The 19,520-nt window shown below is 45.8% G+C and overlaps 2 protein-coding genes across 2 annotated transcripts in view; one reads left to right on the top strand and one right to left on the bottom strand.

The window, feature by feature from the left end:
• Positions 1 to 3,210, bottom strand: part of RAB3IP (RAB3A interacting protein) — a 143,405-nt gene extending 140,195 nt beyond the window's left edge. Inside the window, exon 1 of the mRNA XM_040491448.1 lies at positions 3,190 to 3,210. The gene's annotated coding sequence lies outside the window, so the exon portion shown is untranslated. The remainder of the gene's footprint in view (positions 1 to 3,189) is intronic.
• A 9,885-nt stretch (positions 3,211 to 13,095) lies between these two features.
• On the top strand, positions 13,096 to 14,148 carry LRRC10 (leucine rich repeat containing 10). The gene has a single exon (XM_040491454.1). It carries the CDS (start codon positions 13,184 to 13,186, stop codon positions 14,021 to 14,023), a length of 840 nt encoding a protein of 279 aa, XP_040347388.1. The 5' UTR covers positions 13,096 to 13,183; the 3' UTR covers positions 14,024 to 14,148.
• The last annotated feature ends 5,372 nt before the right edge of the window (positions 14,149 to 19,520 follow it).

The raw sequence follows: 19,520 nt of genomic DNA on the forward strand, positions 1-19,520 counted from the left end.
ACAGGAAGGACTCTACCAGGGGCAATCCTCAAATTATGTAAAAACTCAGACTGAAGAAGTATGACGTCAGCCATGGAGCTGAAAGAGGGTCCTGGAAGCCTTCTGTTGCACCAGACATCACCACCCTATTTTGTAGATTTCAGGGAAGTAAGGGGTCTCAGGAGAGGGTCCAGAGAAGCTGGCACACTGGGGAGATTCCTCAGCAGACTCTAGGGAATGGTTCTTTACCAGCCAGTATAGCAATGTGTTTACATTTTAACAACAAATATGACCACACCACCATGTGCCAACCAACTTGCCTCCAGTTGAGACCCTGAGAAGGTCATTATGGGACCCTCCTCCCAAGAATACAAGGGGCCAGAGAATGGATTAAGTCCATTTGGGGTTCATGCCCTGCTTGCAGAGTGAGTGAGTTGGGGAGAAGAGCTTTACTGCCTAAGAGGCTGCTTGAGTGTTAAAACACCCCTAGCCCTGTCATTCCTCACTGCATGCCTGGCTGTTGCGGTAGGAAGAAGAGATCCAGAAGTGGGATGATCCCAAGTCAAACACCATGGTGAATTCCTGAGGCGGGATGTCAGTGTCGGTGACCCTCTAGCCTGGGCCTGAAAAAGAAGCACCACACTCAGTGCTGCGGTCCAGCTCCAGCCCTTATGGTCATTCAGTCATTAATTCCACTAACACTCGTTAATCCCACATTAGGCGCCAGGTGTTGGCCTGAGGGCTGCGCAAACGACAGTGAGCAAGACAAGTAGCGTCTGTGCCCTCATGGAGCTCAGCCTAGCAGAGGAGCCAGACATAAAAGCATAATACAGGGTGACAAGAGCTACAACAGGGAAAAGACAGCGTGCTAAGAGAGCAAAGGGGGGCACCTAACCCAGAAACCTCACTGCAGGAAATAATGTGTCGGCCAAGATCTGAGGGCAGAGCGGGAGCTGGCCGCGTGAGGAGATGGGAGAAGCAGGCAGCAGCCCGTGCAAACACTAGACACTGGCTGAGCCCCCAGAAGAACAGAACAGTTGACATGAACTTCAACATAATCATTTTGATGTGTCAAGATTGGGGTGCAATTAATGTTTAACTTGTGAGCCTAACTTCTTGCTTAACCAGAGAATGGTCTGGAAAGGCTATAACCCTGTAAGTCTAAATTTCCAAGCCAAAGATGCAGGTTGGCAGGGAGACCAGGTTGGGAGGGAGGCAGTGTCGCAAGTGTTGGATACTAGTGTCACCCGAACGCATGTTCGAGCCCCACCCAACTCTACTTTTTAGCTGGGTGACTTTAACTGAGTCAGTTCAACCTCTCTAGTCTGTAACTTGCTCATCTGAAAATGGAGAACGATGCTGGTATCTACTCTGTAGCACAGTAGTAATCAAATGAGAGAGTATATGAAGTCCTCAGCATGGGAAAGAGCATGGGGCCAACTCTCATTATTAAAAAATGGACGCTCAGTCCATTCAGCGTCCGACTCTTGGTTCCAGCTCAGGTCATGATCTTGCTGTTCATGAGTTCAAGCCCTGCATTGGGCTCTGCACCAACCGTGTGGGAGCCTGTTTAGGTTTCTCTCTCTCTGCCTCTCTGCTCCTCTCCTTCTCTCTCTCTCTCTCTCTCAAAATAAATAAATAAAAACTTAAAAAAATAATAAATAGGCGCACCTAGGTGGCTCGGTCAGTTAAATGTCTGACTTTGGCTCAGGTCACCATCTCACAGTTTGTGAGTTTGAGCCCTGCACTGGGTTCTTTGCTGTTAGTACGGAGCCTGCTTTGGATCCTCAGTCTCCCTGTCTCTCTCTCTGCCTCTCCCCCGCTTGCACGCACACACTCCCTCTCTCTCTCTCTCTCTCTCAAAAATAAAACTAAAAAATAAACATTAAATAAATAATGAAATAAATCATGGAATCCACCCCCAACATAAACATCACTTTGTGCCCAAGAATCTCAGGTGTTTTTGAGAACAGAAATGCGACCTAATCCAAACATCATATAGCTTGTATTTATTGAGAGTTCACACACGCCAGCCCTGTCCTACATGCATTATGTGGGTGGTTTTACTGCATTCTCATGACAACCCAATAATAAAGGTGCCCCTGTTTTCCAGGTTTTGCAAACTAGGAAACCAAGGTGGAGAGGTCTAGTAACTTGCCTCAGGTCATCAAAAGCTTCAAAAATGTAGAACACTGACAATACCAAATGCTGGCAAGGATGTGGAGCAACAGGAACTCTCATTCATCACGGGTAAGAATACAAAATGGTACAGCCACTTTGGAAAACAGTTTGACAGGTTTTGACAAAACTAAGCATTCTCTTCCCATAAGATCCAGCGATCGTGCTCCTCGGCATTTACCCAGAGAAGCTGAAAACTCTATTCAAAATTGCCAAAAAACAAAAACAAAAACTGGAAGTAACCAAGATGTCCTTTAATCAGCGGAGGGATAAACTATGATACATCCAGACACTGGAATGTTAGTTGGCGCTAACGAGAAATAAGCAATCGAGCCGTGGAAAGGCATAGAGGAAATTTAAAGGCATATTACTAAGTGAAAGAAGCCAATTGAACAGACTACATACGGTATGATTCCAACCATTTGACATTCTGGATAGGGTGAAACTATGGAGACGGCGAAAGATTAGTGGTTGCCTGTTAAGGGAGAGGGAGAGATGTGTAGGCAGAGCACAGAGGATTTTTAGGGCAGTGAATCTACTCTGTATGAAACTACAACAGTGGATGCATCACCGCACATCGACCCAAACCCATAGAAAGTACCACCCCCAGAGCAAATCCCAGTTAGACTCTGAACTTTGGGCACTAACAACACGTCAGTGTGAGCTCATTGATTTTAACAAAGGTACCGACCGCCGCGTGGGGGATGTCCATAGGGGATGCGGCATGTTCACGTGTGGGGAAGGGGGTATATAGGAACTCTCTGTACCTTCTGTTCAATTTTTCTGTGACCACAAAACTCTAAAAAATTAAGTTTACTAATTAAAAAAAAAAAAAAACCAAACCAAAAACACAAAAAACAAGCTTCAAACCCAGGAAGTGGGGCTCTAGAGCACATCTCTTTAACCACTAGACTATACTAACCTCCAGCTTCTAGCGGAAAGAAAAGTCCAACTTTGGATAGAAGGACAAAAGAAAAAACAGGTACACGTGAAGGGAAACAAAGAGATTGCCGGGGTTTGGAATGTACTCACGGCTCAGGACGCCAAGCTTTCCTAATCCTTTCTAGAGGGCCGGCCAGGCTTCCAGGCTGATGATGCCGACTCCCGCCTCACACGGGGTGTTTGACAAGAGGCACCTGACATGTGGCCTGAGGCCAGCATCCCCTGGGCCCTTTGGTCTGGAAAACAGCTGTGAGTAATTGGGGCACCAGGAGGAGAGAGTTTTATCAGCTGGCCTGTCCCGAGGCTGCCGGGAAGACTAATGTGCTGGTGCAGACATGCCTCCGGAAACTGCCCTATTTTTAGAGAAAGGCATTCTTTCACGGGCTGTGCTTCTGACAAAGGAGCAGGGTAGCCCCCTGCCCAAGGGGCAGCCAGCAAACATCAAGCCACGTCCACTGGTTTGCCTGACGTGGGGCTTGTTTTTCTGCGGGTGTGTGGACCACCATCCAAAGCATTTTACCAAAGGAGTTACAAGGTGCTCGCTTGGGGAGCCTGGGTGGCTCAGTTGGTTAAACGTCCGACTTCGGCCCAGGTCATGATCTCGCACTTTGTGGGTTCGGGCCCCACGTCCGGCTCTTGTACTGACAGCTCGGAGCCTGCTTCAGATTCTGCGTCTCCCTCTCTCTCTGCCCCTCCCCTGCTTGCACTCTGTCCCCCAAAAATAAATATTTAAAAAAAATAAAATGCTTGCTCACTCTCCAGCTGAGAGAACCCAGTGTAATGCTGATTTCTGCCCCTGGAAAGGGAACATAGAGACGTTGTAAGGTACTGTTCAAACGGTAGCATCTTGCCAACGTTTCAAAGAATACCATTCAAGGTCAATACAAAGCTGTCTTTGCTGTAAAGGGGCAAATGTCTGCAAGGGAGACCAAGATTAATTTCTGTTTTAATACACCTGCTGGGAGGAGATGTTGGGGGAGTCCATAGTGGACCAAAAGGATATAGGCTTGGCCCAGTAGGCTTTGGGTCTCCCCAACACCAAATCAGGAAACCAGCTAGGGCCCAGGAACAGAGAAATAACACCAGGGCTGGCCCAGGGCTCCACTCTCTTGATCATGCATTAGGACTCCCTGGAGGAATCCCAGCCCAAGAGCTAATAATAACACTAATAATAAAAGGATAATAATATCAACCATTTTTTTAAGTGCCTTCTATGTGTAAGACACTTTAAATACATTATGTCCTGGCAGCCTCATGCAGGGGGTATAATTACTCCAGTTTTGCAGGTGAGTGAACTGAGGCTCAGAGAAGGGAATGGTAGAAATATGTTAAAAAAAAAAAAAAAGTAAAAAAGGAATGCTGGGTCAAGGTCTTTGCCATCTTAACCTAGTGTCTGGAATTTAAAACAAAAACAACGCTGTTTTTCTCAAGCACAGTCCCCGCCCCATTCACCCGCCCTGACCTGCATTTGCCATGAAATGTCATGCGGAAATCTCCACTGCCAAGCTGGACGGGGACCTTAGGGACCATCTCGTCCAACCCTCTGGTCTCCAGATGAGGGAAGGGAGAGCATGAGAAGTTAAACAACTTGCCCACGAGCACACAGCCGTTTAGAGGAGTTCGAACACAGATCCCTGGAGTCCACGTAGGGGTCTCTCCCACAGCACCAGCCCACCCATCGGTGTGACTCAGGATTCACGCTGAGCCCCACTATCTGAAAGACACCCTCGATCGGGGAACACAGAACGAATGCTCCTCCTCCCTCCAAAAGTAGATGGGAGGAACTCTCCAACTGGAGAAAAACACAGCTTGCCCTGGGCCTCTGGGGAGCCCAAGTTGGTTTGTGGCCTTACAGAGCAAGATGTCTCCAGACCCCCAACAATCTACTCACAGAATGTACCCCCATAATCACATAACTGCTCTTCTGTCATTCTCTCATGTAAACACACTTCCTCAGGGGAGTGTCACAGATGTCTACCCGCAAAAACTTGTGGCTGGTGGTCTTTTGCGAACTCCTCCAGAGTCCCTCCTTCTCCAACATGACACCTGCTGGGCTTCACTTGGACGAAAGAAATCCTGACAAGCTAGAGAGGGAGGAGTGAGCTTCCATGGTCAGCCCCTCCAAATCAGAACCCCCGTTCCAATTTGTCCCATCCCAGTGTCCGTTCAGCAGTTGTGTGGGGAAGAGCAGTTGACATCAAGGAGAGATGACGTCACAGCCTTCAGCTTTGCCCATGTTCCCTTACCTCTCCATGCCATGATGATCTGAAGGCACAGCAGAGCCACCAAGATCAGCTTCACTGTCCTTGTTCGGTGGCTGCTCTCTACTCACCATTGGTTGCAAAGTTGTGAGGTTGCTCCATCCATTCCAGGAGGTTCTAAGTTAGCAGCAAGTTTAATGATGCGGTTGGAGCTGACCACAGACTTGGGCAGATATTGACATTCCTTAAAGATGTGACGTCGTACCAAGCAAGTACTGATGAGAGAGAAAGTACGCAGCGGGGGAAGGGGGAAAGCTGACCTGTATTAAGCTTCTAGTATGTTCTGGGCATTTACTATCACTTAAACCTCACCATGACATTCCTATCATCTCCATTTGACAAAGGGAGAAAGACCTTCAAAGGTATTGAGCAACCTCTCCAAGGCCATCCAGGCAGGAAATGCTAGAACTGAAACTCCACCCCAGACCCTCCAAACTACCAACCCACATATGCTAGACGTTCCCATGGCAGGCACTGCTGGTTTCCGACCTAACCTCTCTGTTCTTCCTTGCTAACAGAACCGTGGTTGCATTGAGGCAGCAATGTGCCCAGTTCCAGGTGGTACCAGAATTTAGCAGCATCAACCATCCTCTGAAATCACTTCTGGCTACTGGGACTGATGCTTGAGCTGCAGTTCAAAATCCATTTCCTTCCTCATAGAAACCATCCTATATACAGAAGTCAGTAAGACTGCAATCACTGTATCATCACCGTACTTTCGTTGTTTTCTGGAATAAGCCAACCTGAGATGTCACCATTTATAGTATCATTTCTACTGGAAAATGCATGGAAGATTCACCCACCGCCTGACCCCTACTCTGCAAAAAGCAAACAAACAAACAAACACCCAACAAGTTATAAGAGACTTCATGAGTCCTTTATAAAGTTTGTAAGCAATTCCAATTTCCAAAGCTGCTTTCACATTATCAACCCTTTACTTGTCAGGAAGATCTAAGAATCTCAGGAATGCCAAAGGAATTTCTTGAGAGTATAGTTATGTAACGGGTGTTTCTGTACTATCCTACTCGATCTTATTAAACGGAAAGAAAATCTTCCCCATGACTGAAAAGAATACACTCCAGTCAAGATAAAATACTAGCTATTGTATCCAGTTTACAAGAACGGTGCTGCTTTTCCTGGGGAGGACTGGCTGGCATTAGGACACCCCAGGGTTTTTCAACCTTGGCATTTTGACATTTGGGCCCAGACAATTCTTTGCTGTGGGGGCTCTCCCGTGCGTTGTAGAATGTTCAGTTGCGTCCTGGCCTCTACCCACTAGATGCCAGGAGCACTCTGAGTCGTGACAAACAAAAATGCCTTCAGACATTGTCAAGCATTTCTTGAAGGGCAAGATCAACACTAGTTAAGAAGCACTGGCAGGGCGCCTAGGCGGCTCAGCTGGTTAAGCGCTCGACTTCGGCTCAGGTCATGATCTGGCCATGCATAGTTCGAGTCCCACGTGGGGCTGTGTGCTGACAGCTCAGAGCCTGGAGCCTGCTTCAGATTCTGCGTCTCCCTCTCTCTCTGCCCCTCCCCCACTCACGCTCTGTCTCTCTCTCGTGCTCTCTCAAAAAATAAACATGAAAAAAAATTTTTTTAATTGCCAAAAAAAAAAAAAAAAAAAAAAAAGAACCACTGGCCAAAGTTGACAAACTGGGAGGACCTATTTACTCCCAGAGTTGCATTAAACCTGACAAAGCCGTGAAACACTGCAGTGAAATAGAAAGTACTGATCTGAGTTCTGGTAGCAAATCCTACCCTCCATAAAGTAGAGAAGCAGAGAGGCTCACTGAAACGGCCTTCAGCTGTAATCACGGGCAAGGTCTATCACCCCAGGCTGTCAAGAAACCCAGCTTCAGAACAGGGATCCCCTCGCTGCTGGCTCCTAAGGGTTGCCAGGCAGAATCCCTCGAGGCCAATGTTCCTTCCTATCACTCACAAGCAAGCTGGAAAAAGGCTGCCTTTTCCAATCGCGTTCCTTTCTCCCCGGGCTCTCCAGCGGGTGAGTGGATGGAACGCTTTCAGGGTTTGTGTTTCACTGCACTGCTCACTTTTGAAGCTCCCTTGTCTCTGAATAATTGTCTTAGCTCAGCAGCTGCTATTGAACAGATTCCAGCAGTTCAGCGCTGACAGAGCATCTAATGAACTTCAGAGTGTTCTGGGAGGCTACTCTGGAATCCACCTTTGGACCTGTCTGCAGAGCGGGCTCAGCATGCTCCAGAGTCAGGGGCTGAAACCCCAGAGCAAGCCCTCAGCCTCTGCCCCAGCACTGTGCTCCGGAAGGCACAAAATGGTAGTGTGTCCTACAGGTTACCAAGCAAATGTGAGTTCCTTTCTGGGTGCTTCCAACACTATGTGATCTGATCAACTATTCTGAGTAAATTCCGAGTCTTTCTCAGAGCCCCGTCTCTTAACCTCAATGATGATCAATGGTAGAAAAAAATCTATTTACTCATTAATATATATTGTCAAGCTACTGGCTACTAGCAGTTTGAGTTTCTGTTATCAAACTGAAAGTAATACATCATTCATTCATTCATTCATTCATTCATTTATCCAAATGTTCCAGGAAGGCAGGGAATTTTGTCTGTAGTTCATCGCTTATTTGTGGAATAAATCACTGCCCACTTTGTCCGAGGTGCTGTCATTGTGCTAAGAATGCAGCAGAGCGGACAGGCCTCAGGGACTTTGCAGTCCAGCAGGAGTGGGTGTGTGTGTAAAACTCAAGGTTTTTACGCAAGATACGATCTATAGCAGTGCTGATGGGGATAATAAGTTAAATTTGTGTTCTTTCCTATAGTTAGTGCTGTCTTTCATACTTAAAAATAATTTCCTGTGTGGGGTGCCTGGGTGGCTCAGTCAGTTAAGCGTGTGACTTCGGTTCAGGTCATGATCTCGCAGTTTGGGAGTTCGAGCCCCACATTGGGCTCGCTGCTGTCACCGAGGAGCCTGCTTCAGATCCTCTGTCCCTGTCTTTCTCTGCTCCTCCCCTGCTTGTGCGCTCGCTCGCTCTCTGTCTCAAAAATAAATAAAAAAAATAATAATAATCTTCTGTGGGCAAATCAAGGCTGACTTCACCGGCCAATTAGCATCAGCTCATTTACTGCCACTTGCTGGTACTGAGGCAGAGACGACAGATTCAACAGGAAGCCAATCCCAGCCGATGTGCTGAGTGGGGATTAGAATCCAGCCGGGGAGATGGGCGATGAGTAAGTTTTTACAGGGGAGTACTGTCAGCACGGTGCAAAATCACTAGGTCGGGAAACGACATGTATGGTGCAACAGCACAAATGAGTAAGAGTGAGGGGAGGGGCGGGGGGGGAGGGCGTTCTGGGCAAAGGGGGCTGCAGGGGGGAAGGCCCTAATGAGGAGGAAGGTGGGCACATTCGATGAACCAGAGGAGGCAGCAAAGGAGGAGGGTAGCCCTCAGCAGGCTGGAGAGCTGGGCAGGGGCACATCCTCTAGGGTCCTGTAAACCTCACTGACGAGTCTGGGTTTCGTTCTACGGGAATCAGAAGCCCCTGCCCAGACTTGAGGTGGGGCTTCTATGGTCCCACAAGGAGGCATTGTGGCCGACAGGGGGGAAACGGGTAGGTGGGGGTCGGGAAGGGCACAGCGGATATTTAAGCAGATGAAGGGCAGAGGTGACGTGGTCAGTGCTCTTTTTGGAAGCTTCAAGATCACAACCCTGTGTGCCTTGAGCAATGGGAGGCTGTGCCCTTTGCAAACCCCCCAGGAACTAGTCATTGTCAGGATCAGGCCTGTCTCCCCTATCTCTTGCTTTAAACTGCTGCCTCCTTACACCCAGGCCACCGTTCCGACATTCCTTTTCAGAGATTATCACCAACTTCAGTCCTTAAACTGAGCCCTGAACATCTCCCACCTGTCCCTTAGATAAGCCGGTTCAGAGCCCTCTGGGGTCACAGGGGTCATGTGACCCATTTGATAGACTCACAGACATCTGTGGCCAGAGAGGATGTGGTCTTTCCAGTGACTTTGTGAAGAGGGACGTGTGGGTCTTTCACAGACACACTGTAAGCAACCTAGATGCCATTGAATCTGCAGGCTGTCCCCTTGCCAAGGACAACAGTCGAGATGGGCCAATAAAACAATCATGGTAATGGTCAATCCATAACCCTCCATGCTTCCCAAGGGACGTTTCATTCACTTTAAACCTGACACAAAGGCATGAAAAATGAGGGCAGGACAAACTCTGAAAATACTGTAGTGTGGCTGGTTACAATCTGCTTTCTCCATTTTTTTTTTCTTGATTTCTTTTCTTCTGCTTATTTCTGTCTCCGTCCACACAAAAGGCCTTTCTCAACCATTTGGTTATCCTTAGCTCCATGCTCGTATTTAGCGGATGGCATTAAAGCGCCCAGTGGAAGTTCTGAGTGTGAGGCCAGAGTTTGTCAGCTGGTGGGACCTTAATTCCAGGAGGAGAACCCCACCCCGGCTCTGGTGGAATTGTGTAGTTTGTGAGACAAGGTCCTATCCTGTCTATCTCGTTAGCCACAAGATTCCTTGCCTCCAGAACATAGTAAGTGCTCAATAAATATTTGATGTTATTATTCAACCTCTCGGACCCTCAGTTTTCTCATCTGAAAATTGGGGATAAAAAATATTCCTCTGGCAGTTTCCGAGAAGAGAGAGTATATGTAAACCCCTGGCACAGTGCTTAGAGTTTAGCCAATTAGTTACAAATAATAACAGGTGGCAATCATTGTCATCATTACTTCTAGGGACAACAGGGCAGCTGTTTCATGACCATCTGTGGTCACAGTGGCCAGGCTAAATATAGAGGCAAAGCACAGTACTTGTCGAGAGGCCATTTATTTATTTATTTCAATATATGAAGTTTATTGTCAAATTGGTTTCCATACAACACCCAGTGCTCATCCCAAAAGGTGCCCTCCTCAATGCCCATCCCCCACCCTCCCCTCCCTCCCACCCCCCATCAACCCTCAGTTTGTTCTGTTTTTAAGAGTCTCTTATGCTTTGGCTCTCTCCCACTCTAACTTCTTTTTTTTTTTTTTTTCCCTTTCCTCCCCCATAGGTTCCTGTTAAGTTTCTCAGGATCCACATAAGAGTGAAAACATATGGTATCTTTCTCTGTATGGCTTATTTCACTTAGCAATCACACTCTCCAGTTCCATCCACGTTGCTACAAAGGGCCATATTTCATTCTTTCTCATTGCCACGTAGTACTCCATTGTGTATATAAACCACAATTTCTTTATCCATTCATCAGTTGATGGACATTTAGGCTCTTTCCATCATTTGGCTATTGTTGAGAGTGCTGCTATAAACATTGGGGTGCAAGTGCCCCTATGCATCAGCACTCCTGTATCCCTTGGGTAAATTCCTAGCAGTGCTATTGCTGGGTCATAGGGCAGGTCTATTTTTAGTTTTTTGAGGAACCTCCACACTGTTTTCCAGAGTGGCTGCACCAATTTGCATTCCCACCAACAGTGCAAGAGGGTTCCCGTTTCTCCACATCCTCTCCAGCATCTATAGTCTCCTGATTTGTTCATTTTGAGAGGCCATTTATTATAGTAAAAATCAACACAGCAAGGAGGAGCCTCGAGATGACAGCCTTTGACTTTCAGTGTGTAGAAAGTCCAAGGACACCAGCTTCCGTTGTGACTGAGGAGAAAGGTGGGTGGTGGCACTGCATCACCAAAGAGCTCTGTGGAATGGCCATTCCCGCGGAATGTTCTTCTGCTCTGCTCAGTCTATTAGGAGCAATTTAGCAGCAAAGGCACTGGAGGATGGTAAAGAGTTTGCTGAGACTCCCCCAGCCCCGGCTCTCTCCCATACAGCAGGCAGGTTGATGGATCGTCTTATTTGGAATGGTTTTTAAATAGATGTCTATAGTTAAAAAACAAAACAAAACATTCAAACCAAAAGATTTCGAACAGTACAAGAGGGTACTTGCAGAAAGATCAGAATTGACCTGAAGCTTTGAGGGTGTTAGGAATGTTAACCTTTCCAGGGATCCAGAAGGACCAAGGCCCTGTCAGTTTCAACATGTGACTTCCACATGGTGGCAGTTAAGGTCACCCTGGGTGTTGATATCCAGCAGGCAGATGGAGAGAGCGTGGAGGTAGGCGGGGTTGGTTTTAAATGAGCCAGGCCTAGAAGAGACAGGTATCACTTCTGCCCACATTTCATTGGCCAGAATTAGACTCTCTGACCTAGACTCATACTAGAAAATGTCCCGGCTGGGCAGCTGCTTCCCACAACTGGACACTGGGGAAGAAAAGCACAAACCTTTGATGGGCAATTAGCTGTCATCTGCCGTAGATGAACTGGAGAATTCTATCCTCATGTATTTAAGCTTCGGGAGTCTGACTTTCCTCTTCCCTCTCTTCTGCTTTTCCACTCGTCTTTTGTCAAAGGCAAATTTGGGGCGCCTGGGTGGCGCAGTCGGTTAAGCGTCCGACTTCAGCCAGGTCACGATCTCGCGGTCTGTGAGTTCGAGTCCCGCGTCAGGCTCTGGGCTGATGGCTCAGAGCCTGGAGCCTGTTTCCGATTCTGTGTCTCCCTCTCTCTCTGCCCCTCCCCCGTTCATGCTCTGTCTCTCTCTGTCCCAAAAATAAATAAATGTCAAAGGCAAATTTGTAAACTATGGAAAACTATTACCTGGTAAGAATGAAGAGTTCAGAAAACGGACACCTGTTGGTGGCTGGGTGGCTCAGTGGTCAAGCATCTGACTTTGGCTCAGGTCATGATCTCACGGTTCGTGAGTTTGAGTCCCACATCAGGTGAGCTCAAGCCCCACTTCGGGTGAGCCCCCCTTCTCCCTCTCTCTCTCTGACCCTCGCTCACTTGCACACTCTCTCTCTCAAAAAAAAAAAGGAGGTGGGGAGAACCTGGGTGGCTCAGTTGGTTAAGCATCTGACTTCGGCTCAGGTCATAATCTCACAGTTTGTGGATTTGAGCCCCTCATCAGGCTCTGTACTGCCAGCTCGGAGCCTGGAGCCTGCTTTGGATTCTGTCCTCCTTTCTCTGCCCCTTCCCCATTTGCACTGTCTCTGTCTCTCAAAAATGAATAAACATTATAAAAATTAAAAAAAACAAACATGCGTATCTTTGACCCAGGAACACTTCTAAGCCCATTTCCTAAAGAAATCAGTGGTTAACTCTCACAGTGCATGTACGAGGATATTTATAATAGTGACACATTGTAAGCAATCTAGATGCCAATAGATGACAGCAGAGAGCTGTTTACACTCCAACGATGCCTCCATACAATGGAATACAGGTGTTAAAAATAATTGTGTAGATACCTGCAAACACAAAAATGTCCATGTTATGAGAAAGTAAGACTCTTAAGCAGTATGGATTTTTTTTTTTTAATAAATTGGTTACTTGTAGCAAAAGCTGGAGGACATACCTTAAAATGTTTAGTGTTCATTCCTGGGGAACATGGCTGTGCGTGTTTTTCATTTTCTCCTGTTACACCTTTACATGATGTCTTACTGTTTTATCATTAGAAAAAACAGTGAAGCTATTTTCAGCTTGAAACAAACAAACGGAAAAAATGTAGATAACGGCAATTGGGGCTTAGGTGACTGAAAGTGGGTACGCGAATCACAGGCCCGGCCTCCCCAGACCCCGTGCGTTGGGCCTGTCACCCGACACTCAAGTCGCTATCACGAGCACTTTTCTCTGTTGAAGTGACTGGCTTTTGTCCCGCCAACCCCAGGTTATAATGGGGGAGGAAAATAGGCCTCAGGGCAGTCGGCGGCAGCCCCAACCCGCAGTGGGCCCCGTCGGTGAGTCGGTGGGCTGGGGCTCACCCTGCCTCCGGCCTCTTCATGGGGAACACCATCAGAGCCCTGGTGGCCTTCATCCCCGCTGACTGCTGCCAGAACTATGTGGTCAGAGATCTCCGGGAGATGCCCGTGGACGAGATGGCAGATCTGAGTGGGACCCAGCTACGCCATTTCCCCAGGCACGTGTGCTCCTTCCGGGAGCTGGTCAAGCTCTACCTGAGTGACAACCACCTCAACAGCCTGCCTCCTGAGCTGGGGCAGCTGCAGAATCTGCAGATCCTGGCCCTGGATTTCAACAACTTCAAGGCTCTGCCCCAGGTGGTGTGTACTTTGAAACAGCTCTGCATCCTCTACTTGGGTAACAACAAACTTTGCGACCTCCCCAGTGAGCTGAGCCTGCTTCAGAATCTCCGGACCCTGTGGGTCGAGGCCAACTGCCTCACCCAGCTGCCGGAGGTGGTCTGCGAGCTAAGTCTCCTAAAGACTCTGCATGCCGGCTCCAATTCTCTGCGTCTGCTGCCAGGCCAGCTCCAGCGCCTCCGAGAGCTGCGGACCATCTGGCTCTCAGGCAACCTGCTGACTGACTTCCCCCCCGTGCTGCTGCACATGCCCTTCCTGGAGGTGATCGACGTGGACAGGAACAGCATCCGTTACTTCCCCAGCCTGGCCCACCTGTCGAGTCTGAAGCTGGTCATCTATGACCACAATCCCTGCAGGAACGCACCCAAGGTGGCCAAAGGTGTGCGCCGCGTGGGAAGATGGGCAGAGGAGACGCCAGAGCCTGACCCCAGAAAAGCCAGACGCTACGCCTTGGCCAGGGAGGAAAGTCAGGAGGGAGAGGCACTTGTCCTGCCTCCTCTACTTCTTCCTCCCAACTCCTGAGGAGCTTCAGTCGTAGGTCAACGCCAAGGATCCGACTCCAGCATCTTCCGATCTCTCCTTTAGAGGGTACAGGATTGCTCTGGGACACACGGGATGCTCTGCCAGTGGGGAGTGATGGAAGTCCAAAGAAACGCCTCACTCACATTAAGGGAGAATTTCTGGCCAACATTTCTCCCAAAGTGAAGTTGGGTGCTATGGCCGGCCTCACTCTCTGCAAGCAAATCAGCTCCTCCAAATAGGTATTTTGCAACACTGAAGAGTACGAAGGGCTAGGACATTCCGTCCTTCTCTACTCCACAAGCGGCTGGTCAGGATGCTCACGAACTCCTCAAATACGGTATTTACTAAAGAATTCACCTGAGAGTTCAGGTGGCCTGGCTCCAGCCCTTTGCAGGATATATTTTACTAGGAATGACCTTAAGTGATATGAAAATAGGGACAAATTCAGGCCACTTACAAAAGACATTTCTACCTAGTCAGTCAGACTCTCAGACTCCGTGCTGTTGCAAAGGCTCAAGATGAAGCTTTTCCCCTGCAGTTGAGTGAATGCTGAGAGGACCTCTGATAGAAAATGCCTCCTGGTGGAGTACGGCTGCCACCTTATACACTTGACAGTGGTTCATGCTGATTTAGCTGGTTTTCCCTAAAGGTCAAGGTTTGACCCCAGGTCTGCTCTCAACTGCTTACTGTCACTATAATACTACAAGTCCTCTAGAAAGTAGAAGCTCTTGTTGGCAATGTGGTCTTATTAAAATCAAGCCTAGTTGTAACCTGCCTGCCTCCATGGAGCCCTCCCGTTTATTCACATTTACGAAGAACTGAACTGAATCCCCTTTCGTGGAGGGAAACCACTTTCCAGGATATTAGGTTAAAGGTAGCAGGTGAGAAATCTGTTTACTTGAAACAAGCATTTGGAAATCTGCGTTGAAGGTTGTGGTATATATAAGACACTTCTGCCTCTAGCCTCAGTTTCTTAGCCTTTATTTGGATTTGACTTTTCTAGATAGGGCCTTTTGATGGTCAGTGTACAAGCTTAGACATTTTGGCCATTTTTTTTAAAGTAAATTGTGACCGTTTCTTCTTCCCACAAATACATCAACCTTAAAGATACTGCTGTCTGTGGGTGATTTATTAACACAGTCATGTTCTTGAACCCACAAGGACACAAAAAGTGTCGTAACTAAAACTTACATGTGTTTGGCTTTTAAAGTTACTTTTGCCATAAAAGCATCTTAACTTAGCAAAGTTTGGTTCTAGAATGATGTTACCCAGCAGACTATTTTCATGTTTTCCTACCATAAATATTTCTTGCTAAACCACCTCCCAGTCTGTAGAATATCTGCAACCCACTGATTAGCCTGCTAACAGATCCCTTTAATCTTAAATGTTATAGGTTTTCAAATATTTAACTCCTTTCGTAATGAGTCCAGATTCCCATTACATAGCTAGGATTTATAGTTTATTTTTTCATGCCTAATGACAAACAAAACTATACTGTTGATGCTTAAAACTTTATGCTAACAGAATTGCCTCCGAACTGGGTCCACAGCCAGCCTTACAGATGGCTCAGACTTTTACCTTTGACCCTGTCTTCCTCCTCCAAAGATTTATGTGCCCATCTCTTCCAGTACAACTGTAGGCTAAAGCCATATAACAGCATGAAGCCAACAGATCTAATGAGCTAAGTGGTCTGAATCAAATGTCAAATGGTAAACATTTGGCACACAAATGGTTTTCTTCTAAAATAATACAGAACATTTCCCAAACAATGGTTAAATGTTCAACACTGATTTTGCTATCCAAAAATGTTTTCACTATAGGGTTTCAGTCAATCTTATAAAAAAATAACCATGTAAATGTATATTAACATTCCCATACCTCTCTGATGTTTTCTTGAAATTCTGACATAATTACAAAGTTAAAAAGGGGAAATGAAGCACCAAATGTAACTTTACTCCTAATTTTAAAAGCCCTGAAACACAAAATGTTATGCACCAGAGAAATTTATACAGAATTTTATTTAGCTTCTCTAAATACAAATGATGCCCACTAAAATCTTTTATCTGAAATGCAACATCACTAACAGTTCATAATTTTACACTTAAAAAGTGGGCTTGCACCCTAAAAATCAACTATATGCAAATTTTAACTAGAAGCACATATCCTACACACAGTAATACAGCAGTGTAGTATGATGGTAAAGAGCATGGCCTTTCTAACTACGTGAGTTCAAATCCCAGCTTTGCCATTTCCTAGTCACTTACCATCTGTGTCTCAGGTTGCTCATCAGTAAAATGGCAAATTTCCATCTTTGAAGGCACTGTAAGGATTACCAAATTACTGTGTAAAAGGCACATAGAATAGTGCCTGGCAGGTGACAGCTAATGTTTACGTAACATGTTCTTTTTATGAAGTGTTACACCATGCAGCATGGTATTTCTACTTACAAGCAGTCTAATTCTTTGGTTGAAGGGAAAAACATGATGCTAAATAGAACAAAAAGGCCTTTTCTGGCTCGGTAAAATTTCCAGCAACAGTATCTATAGTCTTGAATGTAAGAAAAAGAACAACGTGGTGAAATGCTTCTGGCTTATCTAACTGGGAAAATACACCAACATGATTACCAAGGATTTATTCAATTTCTAAATGAATCTACTTTGCCCTTTTCCTGTTCTTCTAGAATGTGCAAAATCATCAAGGTACATACTTGGAAAATGTGACTATTTCTTGACACAAAACCCATGTATCCTGAGAGGCAGGAGGCATGGGAACCGAAGACACGGGCATGTGTCTGCTGGACATTACTCTCTGCTTTTTGTCACTGAATATATACGCCCTATAATCTCACTACTGTAGAAAGAGTATTAATGCTATTTATAAAACAAATTTACATGCTTTTCTTCCTTTCTAGAGGATCCACTTATGCAGAATAGGAAACAAATTTTGAATCCTCAGTGCCTAGTATAATTCTTCCACGTTTACCTGGATTTTGGAGATTTTATCATATGCCAGCCCACAGGGTAGGGGGACAAACATTTATGGAGCACATCTGTAGGGCAGTCAGGTACTATCTTCAGAGTCTTGTGTAAGTTAATTCATATAATCTTTTCAATAAACCTTTGAAAGAAGTGTTAGGTGTTGCTCAACTTAAAAATAAGAAATCTGATGGGGCGCCTGGCTCAGTTGGTTGAGGGGCCGACTTCAGCTCAGGTAATGACCTCCTGGTTCATGAGTTTGAGCCTTGCATCAGGCTAGGCTCTCTGCTGTCAGTGAAGCCCACTTCAGATCCTATGTCCCTTGTTCTCTGTCCCTCCCCCACTCATGCTCTCTCAAAAATAAATAAAACATTAAAAATAAAATAAAAAAATAAGAAATCTAAAATCTGGTTTGTCCTTATTATTCTGACAACCTGAAACATTCTATAGTAATTCTATGATTAAAAAAAGTTAAGTCCTCTTTACACTTTCACTGATGTTCTAATACACTAGAATAGGTACAAGACAAGGCAGACTTTAAGAAAAGGATTCTGCACAAGAAAATGCATTCATCCCATATGACTTACATGGAGAGACCTTTAGCAAAGAACTACTGCTGGGCAAGATTGGGAGAAGAGGGGATTCAAGATAATACTGAGGCAGCTAGTGTAGCAACTGCCACCCGTGAGGCTAGATGAACAGGGAAATGTTACCTTCACCTACTAAGAGCTAAAAGGCATAAAAAAGAGGCTACCAGGGATGTTGGGGAAGCCCTGTTGGTTAAGCGTCTGACTCTTCTTGATTTCGGCTCAGGTCATAACCTCCCGGTTTGTGAGACTGAGCCCCACATTGGGCCCTGTCCTGACAGTGCGGAGCCTGCTTGGGATTCTTTCTCCCTCTCTCTGCCCCTCCCATGAGTGTGTACGCACTCTCTCTCAAAATAAACTTTAAAAAATAAAGGGGGGGAGAAGATCTACCAGCGAGGCTGTAGTGGTAGGTCTCACAGGGATGCAGTCATCTCCAAAGAGCAAGCTACGCAGGAAGAAAATGCCGAATGCCTATCCCCATGTCCTGCCAGTACCTCCTGAGTTAAACCACAGGAAGGTGTGAGACAGTCAGCAAAGGTTAAGTCGGCCCATAGCCTCCCAGCAGGCAAAGAATGGATCCTGGCTTACGGATAATAAAAGAATTACCAGTATACATATTATCCTTCAAAGAAAAATGGAAAGCTACCTAGATTTTTAAAAATTATTTTAGTTTGGGGCGCTTGGGTGGCGCAGTCGGTTAGGCGTCCGACTTCAGCCAGGTCACGATCTCGCGGTCCGTGAGTTTGAGCCCCGCGTCAGGCTCTGGGCTGATGGCTCAGAGCCTGGAGCCTGTTTCCAATTCTGTGTCTCCCTCTCTCTCTGCCCCTCCCCCGTTCATGCTCTGTCTCTCTCTGTCCCAAAGATGGATAGACGTTGAAAAAAAAAAAAATTAAAAAAAAAAAAAATTATTTTAGTTTTAGTCAACACACGCGTACCTAGAATGGATTTAAAAACCCTACTCAATTTTTTATATAGGTACTATTAACATACATTCCAAACCTCTAATTCCATATCACAAAAATTTTGCAAAAAACTGCTTCCATATTCAGTTTGAGTTAAAAGAAACTCTATCCTAAAACTGTTAGAGAAATTATAGAGGGGCATAGGTTGCTATTTTACCTCTGAAAGTGAAAAGACATTAAAATTTGTAAACTTGAGATAATCTCGGTTTATGAATACATCTGTAAGGGCTTCAAAGGATATGAATTCAAAGAGGTAAAGAGGCACGGGTTATTCTTGGATGTAACAATGAAGCTCCCATGTTTCTACCTCTTTTTAGATTAACATTTATTGTTGTATTCTTTTTAAGACCTTTAGAGAAAACATGCCCAAGTATCCTTCAAGATCAAGATCTTACTCCAGGGTATCTAGTACCTCAAGACAGATATTTAAACCCACTTCCACTGAAACCTGTAGGTTTTCTTGGTCGTGATATGCTCACTTGTTCCACCTGAAAACTGATGTCATGATGTGATATACTAAAAAAAAAAAAAAAGATCAGTGCAATTCTCTTTGATAATCTCAGGAAAAGTCCCTCCTTTATGTGAATGTTAGAAGACATAAACTAGTACCAAAACAAAGAAAACCAAGTTTTCCTAGTTTCAGTAGCTTCTACAAAAGTAGTATTAAAATGTGGAGACAAACTTTTTAGACAAAAACAAAACAGGTTGGGAGCACCTGGCTGCCTCAATCAGTAGAGTATGTAACTCTTGATTTCATGATCATGGGTTCAAACCCCACGTGGAGCCTACTTCAAAAAACAAAAACACAACAGAAACAGGTTATTTTATCAGTGTTTCCTTGAAAACCCTTTTGCCCTTCTATGGGAATAAAATGTCTCTCCATTAAGCTAGCACAGATACCCTGTAAAAACTTATAACCTACTGCTGCACTTTATTTCTTGGGCATTCTGCTATACACCGATGCATTAAAATA

Source organism: Herpailurus yagouaroundi, unplaced genomic scaffold (genome assembly GCF_014898765.1).
Source record: "Herpailurus yagouaroundi ecotype Mexico unplaced genomic scaffold, PumYag 182, whole genome shotgun sequence".
In the NCBI taxonomy this organism is placed as follows: domain Eukaryota; kingdom Metazoa; phylum Chordata; class Mammalia; order Carnivora; family Felidae; genus Herpailurus; species Herpailurus yagouaroundi.